Here is a 16,086-nt window from a genome sequence, read left to right as displayed (position 1 = left end):
GAAAAAGAATACAAACGCATATAACACGGAGAATGAGGAGCTAAATTCACAGAAAACAATTAAGTTAAAAAATAATCAGCAAATATATATATATATATATATATATATATATATATATATATATATATATATATATAGTCGTATATAATTAATATATTTTATGTACATTAACTAGAAAAAATAAATAATAAATTCAGCAGACTATTTGTACGAATGATTCCAAATTCATATCTCTTAAGGTGCGGTCTATTTTGAACTATGTGTTAACACATGATGCCTCGTGCACCAAGCTGCCTTTTTAATCCCAAATTCGTAAGGCCATATAATTATTGTTCTTGTCCCCTACCTTTCTTTTGTGTGTTTCTTTAGTATTTTCAACAGAGAGTAATACCCATTCAATTACAGATTAATTAGGCACATAAAAATATAACATATTAATTTGAGTTACATATATATAGTAATGTCAAGATTCATTTAGGAAAAAAGATAAATACATTCGAAAAAATTTACTGTTTTTGGAGAAATACCTTGAATAGTACTTAATAGTTTTTGAGGTTTTATGAGTTTGCTAAAATATTCGGAATAATAGTAAAGATGATGTTCTTTTTAGTTCAAAAGCCAAGAGCCAAGGTTCTTCGTCCATAACTAATTCTGTTCTAGCAAAAATTGTTGAAAGAAAAAATAATCAAAGAACTTTTTCTATTCAAAAATTAATCACCCTCGTAAATATTTTTTGAACTTTTAAATATAAAAAGAATATGCTATAACGAGCTTTCAAGAGTATGATAAAACCACCAAAGTACGTGGTGCAGCGGATGCGACTACTTTTTCCTTAATCAAAAATCTAAAGTTCGAGCCCGAGGTGGAAAAATTCTTGGTAAAGAGCGTTTTTCCCCGATGAGGACGAATCCGAATATAATCATGCTCCAATGCGGGCACCGAACACTGGTTGAAAAACAAAAAAAAAAGTATAGTATAAATGGATTTTTTTTCTTTTCCACTTGATGTTCGATGCCAATATTGGCATGATCCAATATTATGAACAATTTCTTAAACCGTCTGCACCAATTAACTTTACCTTGTCCTTTTCCATTTTTATATGTTTCAGATACTTTCTGAGTTCTTCCTCTCTCTCCTCTCTCTCTCCTCTCTCTCTCTCTCTCTCTCTCTCTCTCTCTCTCTCAGCTCCAATCATTCTCTCTCTCTGTTGTGTCTCTCTTTCTCTCTCTAACAAAAGGAAGTGAAAGTGTAGAAGTAAACAATTCCTCTGCCTTTTTACCAAAACTCTTCCTTATTTTCTTCTTCTTTGCTGTTCCATCACCTCTTGGGGACTTCTATTTTTTCTCTCTCTATTTTTTGTTTTTGTTTTTTTTTGGTAGTGTGCGATCTTCCTAATTTTTGTCCACTTGCTAGTACCCTTCTATGAGGTAATCCTTTTTTTGGCTTTTTTATTACTGTTAAATATTTCTATTTTTGGAAAATTTTAAGTGGGTGTTCAAGTTCTTGCTTTAATTCATTGAATTTCGTGTGTTTATGTGGCTGATTATGTTATTCTGTAAAAATTGTGTAATCTTTTTTTTGGGTTTAGGCTAATTTTAGTTTACAGGTATTAATGTTGAAATTAATTTCTTTTAATGTTTCTTTGTGAGTTTGCTTTTGTGCTTTGATGAGTTTCAATGTTTCTATATTTGGAAATTTTTAAGTGGGTGTTTAAGTTCTTGCTTTAATTCATTGAATTTCGAGTTTTTTATGTGGCTGATTGTGTTATTCTTGAATTTTAATGTAAAAAGTTGTAATTTTTCTTGGGTTTCAGCTAATTTCAGTTTACATCAATTGTTTGTTTAGTGTTTCTTTGTGACTTTGCTTATGGGGTTTGACTAGTTTCAGTAATTATGACAGTTAATTGTTTCTATATTTGGAATTTTAAGTGGGTATTCAATTTCTTGCTTAAATTCATTAAATTTCTTGTCTTTGGTTGGCCTACTATGTTATTCTTGAATTATAGTGTAAAAAGTTTTAATCTTTTTTGGGTTTCAGCTAATATCAGTTTACATTGGAGGTAATAATGTTGGACTAATTATTTATTATGTCAGTTAAATCTTTCTATTTTTCTATTTGTGGAATTTTTCGGTGGAGTTAAGTTCTTGCTTAAATATATTCAATTTCATGTTTTGGTGTGGCCAATTGTGTTGTGCTTTGCTTCTAATTGTAAAAAGTTGTAATTTTTACTGTGTTTTGGTTAATTTTACTTTACATGGGAGGTAATAATGTTTAAATTAATTGTTTGTTTAGTGTTTCTTTGTGAGTTTGCTTTTTTGCTTTGATTAGTTTCAGTAATTATGACACTTAAATGTTTCTATTTTTGGAAATTTTAAGTGGGTGTTCAAGTTCTTGTTTAGATTCAATTAATTTCGTGTATTTATGTGGCTGATTGTGTTTTTAGTTGTAAAATGTTGTAATCTTGGAGGTAATAATGTTGAAATCAATTGTTTGTTTAGTGTTTCTTTGTGACCTATGTTGCATGGACTCTCCAAAATGATGTTGCGGATCCTCCAAAAATACACTACTTTTGGAGGATCCGACACACACCAATGATATTTTCGGAGAGTCCGAGCAACATAGTTTGTGACTTTTCTTGTGTGATTTGATGAAATTCAGTGTTTTTGATATCTTGTAGGCTTGACCATATAAAGTAAATTCCAAGAACTTAACGTGCTTATGGGGTTTGATTAAGTTCAGTAGATTTTTGGTTAGGGGTTGGTTTGACTTGTAAGAAAAATAAATTCCAAGAGCTGATCCTTTCCTCTCTTTTTTGGGGTCTGAAATTGTTCCAGTTCTGTTGTGGGTTTCCCAAAGCATTGAACTTTAAGTTAAGAATTAGTGGCTGAGATTTTTATTAGTGTTGTCATTACTTATATGGCTATGTTGATAACGATATTGGTAATTCGGGGTTTCGGTTGATTTCAGTTGACAAGGGAGGCAATAATGTTGAAGTCAATTGTGTTTCTAGTGTTTACTAATCAATAATATGCCTAATTGCAAGTTTTGGAACTCTTAATGCTATTATACTAATTATTCATGCCGGTTTTTACTTGCTTTGGAACTTCTGAGACCTGATTTTGTTTGTTAACTCATATATGTCCAAAGACCTTTGGGTTAACTTGATGTGAACGTCTCACTTTCTCCTACAAAGACTAATATTTACTTTTTTTTCTCCCGTTCTTTGGGTTCTAAAGCACAATACTTTCTCCCATATATAACTGGTCAAAAAGACCTTTCTTAATATGTAGCTCTTCTATTTAAGTTCATATACATATGCGTTACAAGATTTGCTTACTTCTGCTCCTTGCCAACTATCTTAGTTCTCTTTGTATGTATATTATGTGTTATATCGCTTGCCTTGCCAAGTTTACTGAAGGTGTTCTATCTGATATTATTAGGCAAATCGCAATGTATAGCACTCAGTATTTTAGTTCTAGGTACTTGCCCTTTTTGGATCATGCTTCTCATGCCATTCTATTTCTAAATCATAATTGCAGGAATTGACTAGATGGAGAAGCCGTTAAAGAAACCTATGTCAGAAGAATCTGAAGGTAAAACTGTTTTTTTCTTTAAGCTTATGAAAAGTATATGCCATTTTGGCACAATTTTGTTACGCTTTCGATGAATTCACATGTTTCATTGTTTTATGATCTGAATAGCTGCTTCAGCAAAGACTTCTTGTAAAGAGAAGAACGCTTGGGCTATTCCCCTTGGATCTGCTGCTTATCATGCATCAGCTGATACAAGCTTGTTTTCAAGCTCACTGCCTGTGCTGCCACATGCGAAACGTGAGTATAATCTTATTTTTAATTGTCTTTGTGTCCTTCAATTTAGATCAAATCCTTTTTAACTGGTTTTGCTGATGTGCAGTAAACTTCAATGAGTCTGAGAACTATGGTCAATCCGTTGACGATAACTCACCTAGCTTAAGCAAGCATCAATTGGAAGATAAAATTAAAGATCAGTTAGATGAGGTTGAGCAAAGTCCAGTCAGGTTCTTGCTTCCGGGGGATGAAGACGAGCTACTAGCAGGCTTAATGGATGATTTTGATCTTAGTGGATTACCGACGCAGGTGGAGGATTTGGATGATGATTTTTTTGGCAGTGGAGGACTCGAAATGGAACCTGAGGATCAAAATAATTTACTTAACGGTTTTGCAAACTTAAGCATGTCTTATAGTTATCCAAATGGTGCTGCAACTGTTGTCGGGGAACACCCATATGGAGAGCATCCGTCAAGGACATTATTCGTTCGAAATATTAACAGCAACGTAGAGGACTCAGAGTTGAAATCTCTCTTTGAAGTAATGCTTAACTTACCAGTCTCTTTAACTTTGCCTCTGTTAATTAGCTATCCCTTTTCCGTACTTCCTTTATTGCACTTGAAATGCTTGTTTCTCATTTTGTTTGTGCAAGTGATATTTTCTTTTGGACGACTTCATATGCTTGAACATTGTTCCCATATATAATTCTCTCTTCGTTGCAAAAAGAATGAACCTATTACAATTTGGGAGTCAAACAAAGTTTTCTTTGACCATGTTTTTTGCAAATAGTTTTAAAATATTTTGAATTATTAACTATTGTGACTTATAGTTGTTTTGTGTTTCTAACTATGTAAATTTTATTTAAAAAAACTTAAAGAATCTGTCCGAGTTCGCACTGAAAATTAGCCAATTTGACCTCGTACTCCGAAAAAGTTCAAACAAATTGAAACGAAGGGAGTGTATCTAATTGAAGCAAATTTGATCCGCTACTTTAGCTTCTTTATGGCATTCATCCGATGCTTCCATTTGTAGAGCTTGTTCCCTGTGTTCTTTTCCCGTGTCCCACTGCTTAATATTTTGTCTTATTAATTTCAAAGAGGGTTTGCACTTCATTCGTCACTAGAGTCCTTGATCTATATTGATTCTGATAGGAGACTTCTAACCTAGGACTATACCTTTTTTTGAAGCAATTTGGTGATATCAGAACTCTATATACTGCATGCAAGCATAGGGGCTTTGTGATGATATCTTACTATGATATTCGGGCTGCTCGAACTGCAATGCGTGCACTACAAAATAAGCCCTTGAGACGAAGAAAACTAGACATTCATTTTTCCATTCCTAAGGTTTGAATCCACATCATGTAGACATACGCCGACATGTAAGGACAATTCTAACTATTTTTCTTTATTGCCGCATCCAGGAAAATCCATCAGAGAAAGATGTTAACCAAGGAACTCTTGTAGTGTTCAACTTGGATCCATCGGTATCCAATGAGGATCTTCGGCAAATATTTGGGGCGTATGGTGAAGTCAAGGAGGTATCAATTTTACTTAATTGTTCACCGTTACTGCTATATTACTTTGATTTTTTTGTGTTTATCCGCAATTTTAAACTTTTAAGATTCATTAGTTCATGTTGTATGCAAATTGCAGATCAGGGAAACACCACATAAACGCCATCATAAGTTCATTGAATTCTACGATGTCAGAGCAGCGGACGCAGCTCTTAAAGCATTAAATCGTAGCGACATAGCTGGAAAGCGGATAAAGCTTGAACCCAGCCGACCTGGTGGAGCCCGTAGAAAGTATGTTCTACTTCTGCTTTGAAGAACTTGCCTTTGTCTTCACCTTCGGGTGTAGCTTTGCAATGAAATTTATAAGCTAGGTGTTTTGCCCCAATTTACAAGTGCTTATGGTTAGACATAAATGAGAAAAAAGAAGTAAACTTAAATGCAAAAGAGAAAAAGAAAGTAAAGAGAGAAAGATAATCTCTCTGTTAGTAGCCTGGAACAGCACTGCTTACCGACTATCAAAGTATTGCTGCAAAATTGGAATTCTGCTGCAAATATGTCCGGATTATGCTTATGTTTCTGTTTCAAGTATTATAGGGTTTTAATTGCATCCTTCACCAAATCTTATACCGTCACTAGGTTGTAGCCTAATAATTCTATGGATGAGTTATGTCAGATGTCAATGCTGCAGCCACATAGTTTACTTTGCCCTGTATATATAGTACTAGCACGGGTGAAAAATATAATTTTTTACTTGTAGAATGTATTATATACTGTTGGCAAGGTTTCTATTACTTAAATCATGCTTACCTCTCTATGTGAGGGTATTTTGCAGTTGTCTTTGTCCAACACCCGGCCCGGGGGGGGGGTTAAAATTCGCTTTGGATGTTACAAATAGCTGATGAGTGTTAATCGGATACATCTACAGAACGTCTCAGAGATGAAATCCACAGCCTATCCTTTCCCCGAGAAATCTGTTATCATCACTTTCCATCTGTAGAGGCTGATTAATTTGCTTGGATCGGGAAAAAAGTGTGTTGCATCATTCAGATGGATGTGATCTATTATGCAAGTTTTTGACCATTTTGGAAGAAAAATAATTTTTTTTGCATGTCTAGTTTGATGCAGCAACTAAGTCAAGAACTGGAAAGCGATGAAATTCGAACATTTAGGCACTCAGTTGGTTCTCCGGTGGCCAGCTCTCCTCCAGGTATTTCCATTGACGTAGCAAATGCCTTCTTTTTTTTTTTTTTTTTTTTTGTTGGTTGAACAAGTAACATAACTGCTGATGTTAACCTTGGAGAGTCTATCCTGATAATGGTGTTATATATTCAACAGGCAGCTGGTCAAACTTCGGCAGTCCTGTTGAACCCAACCCTTTGCGAGGTTATAGTCAATCACCTGGTCTGAGAAATCTCAGCCCTGTAAATGGTAATCTTATGCCAGGGCTGGCCTCTATTCTTCCTGGACACCTCTCAAGTCCGAAGATTGCACCTATCGGTAAAGATACCGGAAGGATTGGCCATTTGAATCAGGTAACTACTAGTCCAAAGTTGGCGCAAGGAGTGGGTAATTATCAGCATTCTTTTTCAGTCCCAGAGAGGAATCCAGCTTCAGGCATTGGATCTATGCCATTTGGTAACAACTCTAAGCCATCTGGTACTGCAACACTTTCTGGTCCACAGTTTCTGTGGGGTAGTCCCCCTATTCACTCGGAGCGTACCGACTCTTCTATCTGGCCAACTTCATCAATGACACATCCTCCATTTGCATCAAATGGACAAGGACAAGGCTATCTCCATTCACGTAGGCAAGGTTCTTTCCTCGGATCACATCACGTGGGGTCCGCTCCATCTGGAATTCCTCTGGAAAGGCATTTTGGTTTCCCGGAATCTCCTCAGACATCATATGTAAACCCACTTGTATTTGGAAGCGGAGGTTCTACTCATAACAATGGAAGTCAGGTGATGAATATAGGTTCCCTTGGAGCGATGAACATGGGTGTTGGTCTTGCTGGGAACTTTACTGACAGTGGTTCTCCTAGCTCTAGAATGATGCCAATGACAAGGAATGGGCCTATATTTTCCGGAAATAGCTCTTATGGAGGACTAGGAACAGTTAACGGCGAAGGACTAATTGAACGTGGTCGAAGTCGGAAAACTGAGAGTGGTAATCAGATTGACAACAAGAAACAGTATCAGCTTGATTTGGAGAAGATCAGGAGAGGAGAAGATACTAGGACCACTTTGATGATTAAGAACATCCCAAACAAGTAAGAACTATCAAAATTATAAATCAGAAATATGTGCTTTTCGTTAAGATTTTTTACACTTACTCTTTTGTGTTTTTCTTCTTCATTTAAGATACACGTCGAAGATGCTACTTGCAGCAATTGATGAGACTCATAAGAATACATACGATTTCCTCTATTTGCCAATTGATTTCAAGGTAGTATATTTCTTTCCTTTGTTAACATTTTTCGATAAATTTATAAGGGAGGGTAGACCTTTTGAGTGACTTGTATATAACATTATACTGAAAGTAGAACTGATTGTTTCACTGTTTTGCTGCTTCAGAATAAATGTAATGTTGGTTATGCCTTCATCAACATGGTGTCTCCTGCACATATCGTCTCCTTTTATGAGGTTAGAGTTCTTTGTTGTTTAATAACCACAAATTTATCGGGTGAAATTTTTTGGAACCATTTTCATATGAATTAGTTGAATGTGGTGTATCTCCCTCGTTCCGACTAAAAAAATTGCGCGTTCGTATCTTATCTGGATGTTCTAAATATTTTAGAATGGCCTTATAACCTTTTAGACACTTGTGCAGGTATTCAATGGGAAGAAGTGGGAAAAGTTTAACAGTGAAAAAGTTGCAACGTTGGCTTATGCACGTATCCAGGGAAAGGTAGCTCTGGTTACTCACTTCCAGAACTCAAGCTTAATGAATGAAGACAAACGGTGCCGACCAATACTTTTCCAGTCAGAGGGCCAAGATGCAGCTGATCAGGTAGCTTAGACAAGAGTATAGTTTGTCTTTGTATAACCGAAAAACTGCCTTGTTTGAGATGTAATAACATGATGTTATATCCATAGTTAAACTGACATCGTTGAGCTGATTACTCTTTTGGTTCGTCAGGAAACTTTGCCATCGAGCAATCTTAATATTTGTATTCGTCGGCCTGATGGATCCTATTCGGGAGATTCTCTTGATAGCCCAAAGGGTAGTCTCGATGGGAAGCCGGAGATTTTCACTGGAAGCAGCTGACTCTTATTCATAAATGGCGGCATTGGATTCTAACTGTGAATAGAAATTCGAGTACATAATTTGTCAAGGAAGCCATGAAATTGCATATAGTTACTTGTGTGTGCTAGCAGTGTCTACTTTTTGGATGAAAGACACTCTAGAGCATGTAAAGACGAATTGTTACCGAGGCAGAGAGCGTTTGTTTATATGTAGAATGATGACACAATTGATCTATTTAACAAAGGGGAGTAAAATAAGGTTAAAGCATTCAGCCAAAGTGTGAAGTTCCTCAGCTGATATGCTTTGCTAGTTGCAGCAATGCAGGATTTCTCCTTTCTACTTTTACTTTTTGGCTGTTATGCCTCTTGTTGTGGTGGGATTCTCTTACCTAATTAATGCATACTTTTTTATACTTGTGGGCCTGTTTCATAAGTGTATAGGATGGAGATTAACAGACCCTACATTCTTTCTTGAATTATGTAATGACTGCCTACTGTTGTATTTATCACATTTGTGGTTTAAAGGATGCTTTCTTATTCCAAAGGATGCATAGTAAGTTTTCTGAAAGTAGCAAACTTATGCTGTTTCTGGAAACCAATGTTATAACATTATTGTGGTAAATGGTCTGCCTAAAGATAGTTACATGTGCTGAATCCTCACAGTAATAGATGTTAGAGCAGGATATATAGGACGACAACAACAAAGCCAGTGTAATCCCTCCCACAAATGGTGTCTGGGGGCGGGTAATGTGTACGTAGACCTTACCCCTGCCTTGTGAAGGTAGAGAGATGAAAGGAGTCTCCATACTTCTCAGCCCTAAGCTAAGTCTTCCTCAATGACCGATCACTTTTCAGCATATTCCGGTAAAGCCTTAAAGGCAAGGAAAGCTTTCAAGCTAATAAGCTCCTTCGCTTTGTTTGTAATGAAAAGGAAAGAGAAGATCTTCGGATATTTTTTCCAGGGGAGGACTTTCTTGATCGCCTCATTCTTCAACCATGGGTTAAGATGTGGCTAAAGTCTGTCCGATGCTTCTTCGGCCAAATACGATATAAGAGTGGGACCTGCACTATGAGCAAGCAGTGCGAAAAACCGCTTCTTTTTTCCGGTTCCGAAACAACTTGGGCGAAATAGGGTTCTACCGGGAAACCAATTCCAAATAAGTCAGAATCTTAGCGGAAGCTCTTCCTTTGACAGCTATTCCTATGTCAGCTACTACTTTGTCAGAGGCTAAGTTCCCTTGTGAAGGTAGAGGGATGAAGGAAGCAACAAACAGTAACAATGGAAGCAAACCACATATGAGTATTGAGGTTTAGTTGATTGATTTGTTATGGTTTGTTAGAAGAAATGATCCTTGTCCCTTCTTTGGGTTGGGTAAAGGGGTCAAGAATACCACAAGCAAAGTACTGCTAAAAACATAGAAGCATAGAAGAAAATCTTGTGTAAAATATACACATATGACCTATGTTCACCACGTAAATTGCATTGCCAACGACCCTTCATAAAAATGGATGGTAAAAAAATACTCTCACCATTTCAATTTATATGAACCTATTTGACTGGATACGAAGTTTAAGAAAAAAGAAAAGACTTTTGAACTTGTGTAAGTGAGGCACATATTATTTTGTATGGCTATAAATTATCGCATAAAGGATTGTGTTGTCTGCTATATATATATATATATATATTTGATGTGCCACTTTGCTCTGGGGTCATAGGCAAAGACAGAATCAAGAAATTAATATACACCTGATTCTAGACGAAAGCAATAAGTTTAGTTGAACCTGACGAACTGCACTATATCCGTCTTTGAATAGGACAATATTATGCGTTTATGTTCTAACGAACAACAGCAAAATTAATTGTATATGTAAAGAAATCTGACTTCTGATTCACCCACTGCTAAGAAACTATTGTATCCTTGTAATTTGATGTTGGCTACAGTGTTGATAAGAACTCATTTCTCTAAGACCCTGCATATGCATAGAATATAGCTCAAGCAAACTCTGCCTGTCCATTAGGAAATCAGTTGGCAAAGGTAAGCCACAAGGCAAGTTTCCCATGACAAAAGGAAATATCTCAGCTATGAAAAACTAATAAGTTCCCTTATAACATGTCAGTGAACAAGTTTTTCGACACTCTTCCACTATAACTGATCCTGTCTAAAGTTCTCAGATTTGAAGACCATCAGCTATTGATCCTGCCAAACTGATAACTTCAAACGGAGCTTGATTAGCAACGGCTTTCACAGTATGAGGACAGGAATCTGTGGTCCAAAAGTAAGTGAATGCTTTATCTGAACCTTGAGAACAAAAACATTTTGTAACAGTCAGAAACCACAAGGAGATGCTTAACTAAAAGGCAGGCGGATACAAATTCAAAGATTTACCATCGTTCTTGTGGAGAAAACGCTCCCATGACCGCTTTGGGAAAATTCCATGAGTCACGTAAGCACTAACTTTTGATGCACCATGAGCGGCCAAAACTTTCTGGGACAACCAAGCATCAGAGAAGAACAATATTAGCAACTTGTCGTATGAATGTACTCACTAAAGACGAACACCGCCGCTTTTTAACAAGAATGCATTAAATTGTTGAGGTCTGGATAAAACATTCTTCATGTCATTAAGTCCTTAAAAAGGAGAGTTCTGCAATCCAAGAATGCTACTATTAGTTTTGAAGTGAATGATTCTTATTGTGCACTCTCTAACTTCCTGCCTCCTTTCCCTTCCTTTTGCAGGGTAATTTAATAATCTAATTTGACGTGCATTATTGGGATCCTTATGTTTACCTGATCCCGTTATTGTTCTGTACCACAATTATAGTCCAAAACTGTTGAGGGCAATAACCTTATGTCTGTTCTAAGCCACTTGTGGCAAAAATGACGCGTTGGTAGATCATGGAAGAACAATGGATCCGTTACAACTTTTAAGCCAAAGGAGGGAATTTTACCAAAATATAGTAAATTTTTAACTGAAAAGAGAAGGCACCATGATAGCATTGTTAGAGGATCCAACAAAAAGATAACGCTTGCCAAAAGCTAGTTTTAGAAGGATAGCTTGAAGTTCTTGGGTAAACTTAGATGGAGGGCTGATGTGAGGAGTTCAATGGTATTTGCCGGGAGCCATGAGTCATAAAGAAATCAAGAATCAACACATGAAGTGCCAAGATGCTCATAACAAAGTTTCACTTAAAGAGAAAGCTTCAAGGCCTTCAAAAGCAGCTCCGCTTGAGGGATTTTCAAGAATGCGAAGTCACTGATTTTGGAGTGAATATGGGACTTAGTTCAGTCACTTAGGTGTCTAGGACTTGTATTAATAAGTGGCACAGGTTTGCCACACGATACTTTGCCTTATCTAAGCCATTGTTAATGTCTTATTTGCTGGTTTTGAGAGTTAGGCGAGGGGGCATGTCTGGAAAGGTTCTAGGATTGTCTTTTATTATAATAATAATAACTTGGTTTAAGGGTAAACGATCAGTTTAAGATGATTAAAAAACATTCTTCCATGTGAGGCTTAAGAAACCTTAATGGTTCTTGATGAGCTTTACAGATTAAACATTCAAGTGAGTGATTCTCCTTGAGGTAATCAGGTTTCCAGTTTGTTTCTTGATATCTTAAGAAACCCTACTGGTTCTTGTTCTTTCTTTACCCTTCTGTCCACGTGGTATTCTTGGTAGTTTATTTTTGCCCATAAATCTGTCCGTTTCCCTTAATCTTGTTTTTGTGAAGAATCATCTAGTTTGGGTTCAAAAGTCATAATCCATGTGCTATTACACCAAAAGAAAGGAGAAAAACAAATAAGAGTTTAACAACTAGACAAAATATAAACCCCCAGAATCTCCTCACCGCTGAAGCGAAAAAGGTAAATAAATGATAAAGAAGCAATCAGAATGATCGCTCAACATAATATACACATTTTTTGTATATTTGGCTAGCTGTCGACCGGCCAAATGTGTAACTTGCCCAAAAAAATACAAGTAAAGGTAAAGAACAGGGGACAACCAGAGTTTTCTTGAGACTAGAATTTGCAAAACAAGAACTACACCAGCCAGACAGACCAAAACATATTAAAGTACCGATTGTCACATACCGGTTAGTAAACACATTTAAGTACTCTTGAGACAGTTACTAGAACCCTTATTAGATCTAAGATGAACGAGTACCTGGCATTCGATAAGGGTACCTCCAGACTGGACCAAGTCATCAACAATAACCACATGACAGCCGTCAGGATTACCCTCTTTTAGCCTGACGATTCTCTTATCACCTTCACGCACTTTAGTGCAGATAACCTAAAAAAGAAAATCTGCTGATTACAAAAAAGTTCAAGATTGGGTAAACATACAGAAACCAAATTAGAAAAATGTCATTTTTAACTAACAGTGGGATAGTCAACTAATTGGTTGTGAAACCTCTTCCAAGCTCCATCATCAGGAAAGGCTATAACTATCTGGAAAATGGAAAGACATTAAAACATCATTGCTACATCTCAAGGTAATTTTATTGGAAAAACAAGGACAAAATAAGCTCAGAAGAACTCCTGCCCACTTTTTCAGACTCAGGAAGCTGCTGAAGCCGTTGCTTCAGCAGTGGAATTCCAGTCTCAAACAGAGGCAGCACATTATCTCCAAAATAGAACCTCTCCTGCAGAAAAGAGAGAAGTATGTTCAACAGAGATGGACGTGGATATCTTGAAAATCTTTAGAGCGCCTATATCACATAAAAGGATACACTTCGCAAGATAAACATAACATTGGTGATATAGATGAAATATTGTTGGCCAGTAATGTTCGTAATTAACAACGAAAATAAAGTTATAATCAACATTAGAAAGGTGAAATTTTCTGCGCTTTCAGTATAACTATGGACATTTCTGGCAAAACCATAAAAAGCATAACCTAAAAGCCAAAATAGGATGTGTATAAATTGATACTTCTGAATGATCGCGAAGTCCAGTTATCAATTAAATAAAAAAATCTTAGATAAAATCTTTGATCATCACACCAAATAAGAAGGCAATATGAATACAAAATGTACAAATCGCATATAATTACATGAGGAAATAAATTAACCTGCAATGCATGTATGTCATAGATAACTAAGCTGGTCGGACCACCCCTTGATATTGGAATATTTGATATTAATCTGGCCATTGTAAATGCAGTGGCCACATCACCTTCTTCTTCCATCCTCTCAAAGGTACCAGTTGGGAAGAAAGGTAGCACAAGTGTAAATGAGGCGACAAACAGCCTTGGAAGTGCGAATATCACAGAAAGCTGTTCAAAGATGACTGCTGGTGAGCTGAAAGATGCTAGAAAAGCAACATGCTGCCCACGGATATCATGTGCGTTGTTAATAAAGAGATTTGGGAAACCATCAGCGAAACTCCTGGAACATGAAATTCATATTGGTTAGTGTTTGTCCCAGTAAAGGGTCAACTATAGTACAAGTAATAGCATCATTTCAAGGTAATTAGTATGCCAAGTCAAATCCTCTAGCATACAAATTGCCAATAGAAGATTGTTTACAAAATTGGCAGGAACTAAATAATTGAATTACTGTGTAACCAATGCGAAAATAACGCAAACTTTTCCTTTGCCCCGGTTATTGTTTAAAACATCCGTCTCTTTTTACCACTAAACCTCGACGAAATTTAGGTTTCTAATAACTGAGAAATCCTGAGGGCCTGCTGGTGTAGGGTTCGAAACTTGGTAGATAATGCGTTTCACCCCTCTACTATAGTACATAGCATCATATCAAGGTTAATAACTACATCAACTAGTCGAATGCGCCAATTACAGAATATGCAGGAACTGAAAACTTGAACTTCTGTGTAACCACTAACCAATGCAAAAGTGATGTTATATAACCCTTTTCCTTTGCCCTGATTCTTTTTTTTTTTTAAAAACAAACATCTTTTACTACTATACCTCAGCCAAAAATTTAGGTCTTGCTGTGTCATTCCTCAAACGTCCGTCTAGTTTAGCAAATGATAGCCAGTCTAAAACCAAGATAAATGAATAGGGTTGTGGTAGGTTAATGTTCATCATACAAATATATTCAAACAATGATCAATTCTATGAATGAAAAGCAAAATCGATACTGAGAATTCAACATAGCTGAAGCAATATATTTAGCGATTGATTTAGGTCATTACACCATTATAGGAAAAAGGTTAAATTAGCCCATATTACATCTGAAATTTAGCAACTTTGCTCTCCTTATACTTTGGGTCTAATCTTACCCTGGCTATTAGGAAAAAGTCTTGTTTTTCCGTTGACCACTAACGGAGCTCCAAGGTGAAGCACAACAGAGAGAAAATTTTAAACCATAGAGGATAAATGGACTTTTTTCCTCAAAAGTATTTTAATACGTGGAATTAACCCATTTCACAATAGAACCGGAGTCGGAGCCAAGGATTTGACGTTTATGGGTTCGGGATTCTAAATCTTTAAGTTATTGAGTTCTAAATTAATAGTCTATTGGAAACAACCTCTCTACATTCACAAAGGTAGGGGTAAGGTATGCATACAAACTACCCCAGTTCTAAATTAATAATTTGTACCTATTCAACGAATTTCTTAAGACAAATACATAATTCGAAACAAAGCTACTGGGTAGAACTCTGTTAATTGAGTTGCAACCCCCCCCCCCCCCCCAAAAAAAAAAAGCGTCTAGCAATAAAAGGAGGAATCTTGATTCAATTTAACCATTCGACTCGACACACTTAAACTTTTTACAAGAAATTCAAGTAAAGATTTAGACTTTGCGTATATAGCAAGCTGATACAAAGACATATAAGAGAAAAATAAAAGGGGTGAGAATTGAACCTCCAGTTAATAGAGTGGAGAATAATGGAGTCCGATTCAGAAGCAATTTTGCGAGCAACATCTTCCATTTCAACACAGTAGTACAGAAGCACTTGCTTCTTCTTCTTTACTGTTCCCTTCTCCATCTTAACACAGCAACTGAGATACAGTGTGTGTGTGTGTGTGTGACACTTTTTAAGCCTGTCGTTTAAGGATTCTTGATTAAGGTTTTAGTGTTCCAACAATTTGCTTTTTCAGTCCTCTAAAACATACATAATTTACTATTTGCCCGCCCAATTTTTCGAAACCAATTTTTATGTTTTATTATAATATATGTTCTCTATAACAACATTTCACTATAATATCCAAAAATATTCGGAACAAGCGAGCCTATTATAGAAAAGTTTGACTATACTATTACTCTCTAAAAAGATTAATTATTTGGTGCATTTCAAATTCGGGAAAATTACTAAATTTGTCTGTGTATTAATCAAATTATTACAATTCAGTCACATTTTATATATTTGGTCCATTCACACCTTGTCCTTAGTAAAAGTAAATCATTTTACAGGTAAAAATTTACTTGTATCGGGTGTTTATATTAAATTCTACTAATTTATTATGGTTAAGTGATACTGTAAGACGAAAGTATGTATATTAATTAATTTTGAGTTATCAATAATTATATTTGTGAAGATATGCGTAATGTAT

General features: G+C 36.0%; 2 protein-coding genes across 3 annotated transcripts; one reads left to right on the top strand and one right to left on the bottom strand.

Moving 5' to 3' along the window:
* The first annotated feature begins 1,092 nt into the window (after positions 1-1,092).
* Positions 1,093-9,111, top strand: LOC104223401 (protein MEI2-like 2). The gene is made up of 13 exons (XM_009774926.2): positions 1,093-1,427; positions 3,540-3,593; positions 3,702-3,830; positions 3,913-4,346; positions 4,994-5,152; positions 5,230-5,346; positions 5,462-5,613; positions 6,438-6,529; positions 6,658-7,591; positions 7,683-7,767; positions 7,896-7,964; positions 8,152-8,331; positions 8,461-9,111. Exons 2-13 carry the CDS (start codon positions 3,551-3,553, stop codon positions 8,587-8,589), a joined length of 2,523 nt encoding a protein of 840 aa, XP_009773228.1. The 5' UTR covers positions 1,093-1,427; positions 3,540-3,550; the 3' UTR covers positions 8,590-9,111.
* A 1,227-nt stretch (positions 9,112-10,338) lies between these two features.
* Positions 10,339-15,631, bottom strand: LOC104223269 (ribose-phosphate pyrophosphokinase 4). Of its 2 annotated transcripts, none has more exons than XM_009774711.2 (7): positions 15,397-15,631; positions 13,639-13,954; positions 13,115-13,210; positions 12,948-13,016; positions 12,730-12,858; positions 10,955-11,054; positions 10,339-10,867 (listed from the first exon to the last, which is right to left on the bottom strand). In XM_009774711.2, exons 1-7 carry the CDS (start codon positions 15,519-15,521, stop codon positions 10,737-10,739), a joined length of 966 nt encoding a protein of 321 aa, XP_009773013.1. In that variant the 5' UTR covers positions 15,522-15,631; the 3' UTR covers positions 10,339-10,736. The 2 variants fall into 2 exon arrangements, with proteins under 2 accessions (XP_009773013.1, XP_009773075.1); XM_009774773.2 differs by having other exon boundaries at positions 10,469-10,861; positions 15,397-15,579.
* Between the last annotated feature and the right edge of the window lie 455 nt (positions 15,632-16,086).

This window comes from Nicotiana sylvestris, chromosome 8, assembly GCF_000393655.2.
Source record: "Nicotiana sylvestris chromosome 8, ASM39365v2, whole genome shotgun sequence".
Classification (NCBI taxonomy): domain Eukaryota; kingdom Viridiplantae; phylum Streptophyta; class Magnoliopsida; order Solanales; family Solanaceae; genus Nicotiana; species Nicotiana sylvestris.
This window is presented reverse-complemented; position numbering and strand designations above follow the sequence as displayed.